The following is a 7,310-nucleotide window of genomic DNA, read 5'->3' as shown; positions in this document are numbered from 1 at the left end:
GGCTGGTAGTGGTGGTGGGCACTCTAATGCATCCCGGACTCACAAGTCACAGTCCCGTGGGCCTGGCTGAGGCACCTGTCCCCAGAAGGGAAGTTCTGATTCATTCATTGGCCCTGCACACTTTGGCCCTCCTATCAGTTAATTCAAAGTCTCTGGCCTGCTAGTTACTGATTAACTCTAGGAAAGAAATAATCATAACTGAAGGGACAGCTCAAGCTCAGAGGCAAGCTGAGCCACCTGGGGAGAGTGGTGCCAGACAGCCGAGGTGAGCAGGCACCTAACAAGAAGGAAAAGGAGGCTTGAAACACCCCACCTGACTAAGGTCGGACTACCTCTAGGTCCCAGCAGCACCCTGTCCATGCCCGGGCCCTAAGCTGCCACGTCCTGCTGGCTCCCATGCCCAGCATGGCCTGCACTGAGGTCTCACAGCAGCCAGCCCTGCACCAGCCCCAGCCTGTCTCTGCAGAAGCCGCCACCGCAGACACCGCGGGCCCTGCTGGGGGTCATTGTGGCTCCGAGGCGCATGACCCAGAGTGCCCGGTGTGCCGGGAGCCCTACAGCCGCGCCCGCCTTCCCAAGCTGCTGGGTTGCCAGCACTCCTTCTGTGCTGTCTGCCTGAAGCTCCTGCTGTGTGTGCAGGACAACACCTGGTCTGTCACCTGCCCACTGTGCCGCCAGGCCACTGCCGTCCCTGGGGGCCTCATCTGCAGCCTGCGTGACCAGGAGGCCGTGGTGGGGTGGCTAGCCCAGCCATGCCCAGAGATGCGGCTCTGTCCTCAGGAGCTGGTGAATCCTGTCACCTTGACATCAGGGCACCCCAGCGTGGCGGGAGAGGATGAGCAGGATGTGGCAAGTGTCAACCGCGTGGCAGCCCAGCGCCTGGTGGCACACCTGCTCCTCCTGGTCTTGCTCATCATCCTCATCCTGTCCTTCATCTACTCCGGCGTCATGCAGTGGACGGTCACCATCATCATCGCCCTGGCCCTGCTGACGTCCACCCTCTTCTGCTGCCACCCCGGCAGCCAGGGCAGCTGCTGGCCCTCCCCCAGGACTCTCTTCTGCAGAGAGCAGAAACACAGCGAGATCTCCTCCGTCGCCTGAGTGCGCCCCGACCAGGAGACCTTCTGCCTCTGTGGCCCCGTTACTCTCACAATGGGCAGGGTAAGGGGCTATGAAGTAAGACTGGCTCCCGCAGGAGACGAAATGCCAGTCAGGCTTGCAAGCTAAAGCCAGAGTGGCTTTCTTGAGTCTAAAACTATGTGCTGGGACGACAGACTCACGCCTGCCCCCTGTACGGCGCAGCTGACTGTTCGGGCTGGTGAGGAGGCGCACATGACGTGAAGGCTGCCGGGGGGCCTCCCGTTCCTCTTCTTCCAATGCTCCGGGGTCTTCTTTCTATACTTGATGAAAGTGTCGCAATAGTAATGTTACTGAAAAATGAATAGAACCGGAAACTCTTTTTTTTTTTTTTCCAATTTCTGTAGCTGGTTTTATTTTATTGCTTGGTTTTGGACAGGGTGCTTGTGTTTAGCATACCTTGTTCCTATTTCTAGCAGCTATCCATTTTCCCTCCTGGGAAGTCAGAGTCCATGGGAAGTCTCGCATGCTCCCCCACAATGCTGCCCGTCTCGTGCCCACCCCTGCCCGTCCCATGCCCACCCCAGTTGCCAAAGGTCCCAGCACTTTGGGTCTTCCATTGAGTTGCTCCGCCCTCCTTCTCCCCAAGAATGGAGTAAGAGAACTTGTGCAAAGAAGTCGTACTTCTCATGCCCCTGGGGAACCCTCACATTCAGTTGGCAGAGCTGGAGAGGGTGGAGAGGATGCAGGTGAGTCTTGCAATGTCCCCCAGCATGCCCACCAGGAGTTCCCAGCTCCATGTCATCAGGCCCTGACTTAACAGAGAATCTTGGAGTTTCAAGGGCTTCCCCCGAGCGCGGGCCCAGCTGCCCATCCGATGCCCAGTCCCACACTCCAGAACCAAACCTTATGGGTGCTGCTTCCTTTATTGTTACATCTCGATTGCCGTTTGAGCGTTGGTCATAAAGATGAGAAGCCTCATAAGTGCAGCGGTCCTCTCCAATAACCCCATACTTTCCTGCTTCGCCCCGAGAGTCAGTCATCGGAAAGGCTTCGGTGTCTTTTCTCGGTCATTTCTGTTTTGTAACGTAGAGGAGGCTTCTGCCGGAGGGGATGGCCTTCCATGGTCATCCAGGGCAAGCCTCCGCCAGGGGCACCTTTTGGGGGAAGGGGAGGGGAGGGTGAAAATGACATGCTATTTCCTGCCAAAGGCCCCATAACTGGAAAGCAGACCTGAAACTTCAGAGGGTCTCACTGAGCACAATCCATTGTCTTGTGCTGCCTGCCCCTCTTCCTCCTGGAGACTCATTACAGTGACCATACCTTTGTCGGGGGGAAAGGGGCAGGAACACTGCCACTGGAGCACAGGGGCTGACCCTGTGTTGTTGAACAAGGTCTTGCCTCTCCGAGCTTCATTTTCCCAGAAACGAGCTAGTAGAACTGGAATATTCCTAACTCCCCTGCAGCCTAGGAGCTGAGGGCACTGCTGGGACCCCGAACAATAGAAATGCACAGGTCACATTCTCTGTGACCTCACACAAAGAAAAGTGGAAATATTAAGTATGGATGCAATTAGCTGTTCTTGAAATGCCTGCTTTTTTTTCTCACAAAGTGCTCCCAGGGCAGTCGGGTGACACAATGCCGTTGGCCTTACTGACTCCAGGTGCTAAGGGAGAATGTGTGAGTGGGTGTGGATGTGCGTTGCCCAAACCGTTTAGCCAAGGCCAAGTGGGCCTGAAGAACACTTCGTCCCCCCAGGATGAGCAAATGACCAGAATTCCTTGGCATTTCCTGAGCTGGCCTTGGGCATGTGTATTTTGGGATGGGAGCCAATAGGAGAGGGAAAGAACATTCTCTCCCCACTCACCACCACTCCCGTTCCATCTAGTTCTTGGACCCTCCACCAATAAGAAAACCTTCACCAATATTTCAGTTGTTAATGACAACACCATTTCTACCTTAAGAATGGTGGGTGCATGTTTACTGAGTGCTAACTATGTGCCAAGCCCTGCAAAGTTGCCTTATATGCATTATCTAGCTGAATCTGCATAACAACCTATGCAGTAGAGATCATTTGCTGATGAGGAGATGAGGATCAGAGAGGTAAATTTATCTGCCTCAGGTTGCACAGACAGCCACTTTTAGAACTCGCTGGGGAATTAATCCAGGGCTCCTTCTGCTCCATCATGCTGCATCTTTTGCGTGTAGTTCCCAAACCACCATGAAGCTGGTCGCCACTTGGGGGGCTTTTGAGGGAGAACAGGAAACTAAGCTCAGGAGCCTCCAAATTCCAATGGTCAGATACTCAGAGGGCCCAGAGAATTCCAGAACCTGTGTATACTAAAGAGAAAGAAAATACAATGATACAAATGAGATGGCTTTTCTGTAGACTTTTACGACCCAGTCCCAGCCTCCCCTGCAGGGAGGTCTATTGTCACAGTGTGCCTTCCATCCCCCTGAGCAAAGATGTCCGGACACTGCTGCCACCACTCTCCTTGAAGCCCAGCTGGTCCCAAAGACCTTCTAGCCCCTAACAGCATGGGAACGGAGAGCTCCAAAGGCCAATATCAGCCCAGGCTGCCCTGCAAGGGAGCAGAGGAAACAAGCCAGGTTGAAAAGGGCATGAGTGGAAGTAACCAGAGAGGCAGGCCAAGGTTCAAAACTAGATTCTGACCCAGTGTGTGACCAGTTACAGAACTTCTCTGAGCTTCAGTTTCCTCACCTGTAAAGTTGAGGAGGACATCACATACCTCCCAGGGGCTCCCTGACCATTCGAAGAGCTTCCAGACAAGAATCCTGTGTCCTAATGGGTTCTCTTTATCATCGATCATTGACCCCCTTGGGTGAACGGGTTTCTTGGGGCCTGTTCAGTGTGAGAGGGATGGGGTGGGCAAGCCAGTCCAAAGCGGGAGCATTGTCCAGGACAGGCCAATCTGGTGGGGAACTTTGTGCTTGGGTCATAAGGGGAGGTCTGAGGGATGAAGAATTGTGGGAACAGGAGAGGAGGGAGCAAATTTCATCTCCATCCGACCCATCTCCCTACTCTGTGCCCCGGGAGTCAAACATATCTGGCCCGAAGTCCAGTTGCACCACTTACAAGTCACCTTACCTGAGTCTCAGGTTCCTTAGCCATGAAACAGAGCTTATAAGCCGTGTTCCAGAGTGTTGCTTGGGGAGTTAATGAATTAGCCTGTGGCTGAGCACTTAGGATCACAAGGAGGTAAAGCCGAAAAATGAAAAGACAAGGGAAGAGAGTTGGGTGGAGTTTTAGAAAGCCCTAACAAGAATGATGAGAACAGACGCCTCTTATTTTCTTCAATTTTATTAATCAGAAAGTTTATTAAAACCTGGCCACTAGAATTCACCTCCCCTGTGACCAGCCTCAGCATCAGCAGTGTCGTCAGCAAAATATAATAAAACAATAATTACTAACATGATTGGAATGCACTGTGCAAGGTATATTACGTGTTATCATATATGCTATAAGGTGGGTGCTATTATTACCCCCAAATTACAAACAGAAATGCTGAGGCACAGAAAGGTTCAGTAACTTACTGGAGATCACACAGTGAAGCCGTGGTGGGGCCAAGGGTAGACTGCAGAAGCCCAACTCCACAGTGTGGACTTTGAGTCACTTTGCTGTATCAGAAGGAACATTTATGTCCCATTGTAAGTGCTCAAAAATGTGGGCCCCCTGGCCAGAAGGGTAAAGAATTAAGAAGGGACATTATTTCCCCATTTGGTTATAGCTTCCTGACTTCGTGGGTGTCTGGGACAGAAGGTTGTGGGAGTCTACCTGTCCCATTACCCTGGCTATGTTCTTATCTTCCAGCCCCTGTTCATTGTTGGAATTTCTTTGCAAATGACTGGAGGAAGTTTGTCAGCCTTTGCTAGGACAATTAATTCTTTGTGGCAAAAGAAAGCCTTTCCAGGAATGAGAAGCGTTCCTGCAATTTCTTGGGAACAGAAGAGAGCACATTCAAAGAGAAATCAGATACTCACTCTTGAAACTGCCGGGAGCTGTTCTTATGAACTTTGTATTCTTGTTGGAAGATCCAGAGATCACTTTTTAAAAAGGGGCGCTATTTCTTGGATCAGTGGAGAACTCTGAAGAACTCTGAAACCTAGGATCCATCCATGCATTTATTTATTCAACAAATCTGCTCTGTTCCAAGCAGTGGAAAGAATATTTAATTTATTTGATAAGGAACTTTGATGAGGAAAGAAAACTAATATATGCAAAGCCCCCATTATGGGTTGAATTGTGTCCCCCTGCCCAAAAGAAGATAGGTTGAAGCCCTAACCTCAGAATGTGATCTCATTTGGAAGTAGGGTTTTTACAGAGATAAGTTAAAATGAAGTCATTAGGGTGGGCCCTAAAACAATATGGCTGGTGTTTTTATAAAATGGGGAAATTTGGACCCAGAGACAGACACACAGGGAAGACGAAGTGAAGACCCACAGAGAAGATGTCATGTGACAACAAAGGCAGGTACCAGGGTGATGCAGCAGAAGCCAAGGAAAGCCAAAAGTGGCCAGCAAGCCACCAGAAGCTAGGAGTGAGGCATAAAATAGATTCTCCCAGAGTTCTCAGCAGGAACCAGCCCTGTTGACACCTTGATCTTGGACTTCTAGCCTCCACGCTGTGTGAGCCAATACATTCCTGTTGTTTCATAAACAAGGTGTTGTGGCACCTTGTTTGGCAGCCCTAGGAAATCAAAACAGTGGCTCCCCTGCATCTGTGCTTGCACCATGCCCCTTAGCTGGGCTACTTCAAGTTCAATAAACAACTCACCCAGAGTCTTGTAGCATGCAAGTAGGAATGTTGGGCTCAAAATCAAGTCTGATGGACTCCCAAGATTAGATCTTACTTCTCCTATTTTGTGGTTGGGAAACCAAGGTTCAGAGAAGCCCTGATATCACCCCCCCCCCCAAAATAGTGCCCAAATATCAAAGATGGAGTTGGAATCAGAACCCACAGTTCCTAAATTATCTTTCATCTTTGCAACAACCATGTAAGAATTACTGAATTATTATCCTCATTTCATAAATAAGCAGTTAAAACCCAGGGCGTTAAGGCACTTACATGACCAAGATCACCAGCGAGTGAGTGAGGTACCAAAATTTGAATCAACTGATTCCAAATACCAGTATATCTGCACTTCCTACTGCCATTCACTGCTTCTGTCTATAGCCTGTCTGCATTGAGAGGCAGGCAAGCATGTCCTTCAGGGTGCTTGAATACTCATCATAAGAGCATGTCTGCTCCTCTGGGAACAAAACTGTAGTGGACATTTATCTTTCCTTTCCTTTGTCTTATATCCAGCTGCTCCTCCTCCCCGTCCTGTTGGCCCCTCATCTCCCTTTCTAAGCAAACTGCCCTGTGGTTAATCTTGTCAAAGGGAGAATTCCACCAGCCACTATTACACCAACTGGTCACATGATACAGGTCACATGACCTTCCCCAGAACTTGAGGCTAGTGCTGAGTCTGGGGCTATGCTGGAGGGAAGCAGGTTTGAAAGTGGCAGCAGTAGCAGCAGACCAGACGGGCTCCACAGCTCTGGTCCTTGAGCCACTGGTTGATTCAATGGATACTCAGGTTTCGTCTCTACAACTAATTTCGCTTTTTCCTTAGATAGCTGTCCAGGCCTCTGGTTGCTGAAACATTTCACCATGACCCGCCAACCCTTCCAAAGCCCAAGCAAGCTGTGATGCCACAGACCAGGGAGCCACCTCCACCCCCAACCCCCCCAAGAGCCAGCCTGACCTTGAGGGGAGGCCATCCTGATGTCAGGCCCAGGAGAGAGATGCCCAGGTCATCTCTGCCCAGAGGTGAGGCCAGACAAGGACACGTGGCATTGGATGTCAGGCCAGCCATAGTCAAGAGGAGACTAGACTCCATTCTATTGATCTCATGACTCGCAGAGGAAACAGGCTCTCGTTCTCCAAAGACATCCATCCAGAGGCCCTTCGCTGGAGCCAAACTGTGAAAATACACAGCCTACAATGCAGCCGTGGGAGCAGCAGTTCCCACACAACAGCAGTGGTCATGGTGGCTGGTGCTTACCCAGTACTTAGCACACGCAGGGGACTGTTCAACCCTTGGAGGTAAGTACTGTTATTATTATGCTACACACTCGACACACCATCTCACTAGATCAACACAAAACCCTATTTGGGTAAGAGACTAAAGCACGGAGAAGGTAAATAACTTACCTGAGTGGCAGAGCTG

The 7,310-nt window shown here is 50.7% G+C and overlaps 1 protein-coding gene across 1 annotated transcript; it reads left to right on the top strand.

The window, feature by feature from the left end:
• Nucleotides 1–232: 232 nt before the first annotated feature.
• Nucleotides 233–1,321, top strand: RNF186 (ring finger protein 186). Its single transcript, XM_090271470.1, has one exon. It carries the CDS (start codon nt 397–399, stop codon nt 1,099–1,101), a length of 705 nt encoding a protein of 234 aa, XP_090127596.1. The 5' UTR covers nt 233–396; the 3' UTR covers nt 1,102–1,321.
• Nucleotides 1,322–7,310: the final 5,989 nt, after the last annotated feature.

This window comes from Furipterus horrens, unplaced genomic scaffold (genome assembly GCF_987537825.1).
Source record: "Furipterus horrens unplaced genomic scaffold, mFurHor1.1.pri manual_scaffold_3, whole genome shotgun sequence".
Classification (NCBI taxonomy): Eukaryota; Metazoa; Chordata; class Mammalia; order Chiroptera; family Furipteridae; genus Furipterus; species Furipterus horrens.
Note: the sequence above shows the minus strand (reverse complement) of the source record. Positions and strands in the feature narration are given on the sequence as shown.

Coding starts and splice junctions, on each gene's coding strand:
- RNF186 (XM_090271470.1), top strand. CDS start 397: ATGCCCAGCATGGCCTGCACTGAGGTCTCACAGCAGCCAGCCCTGCAC.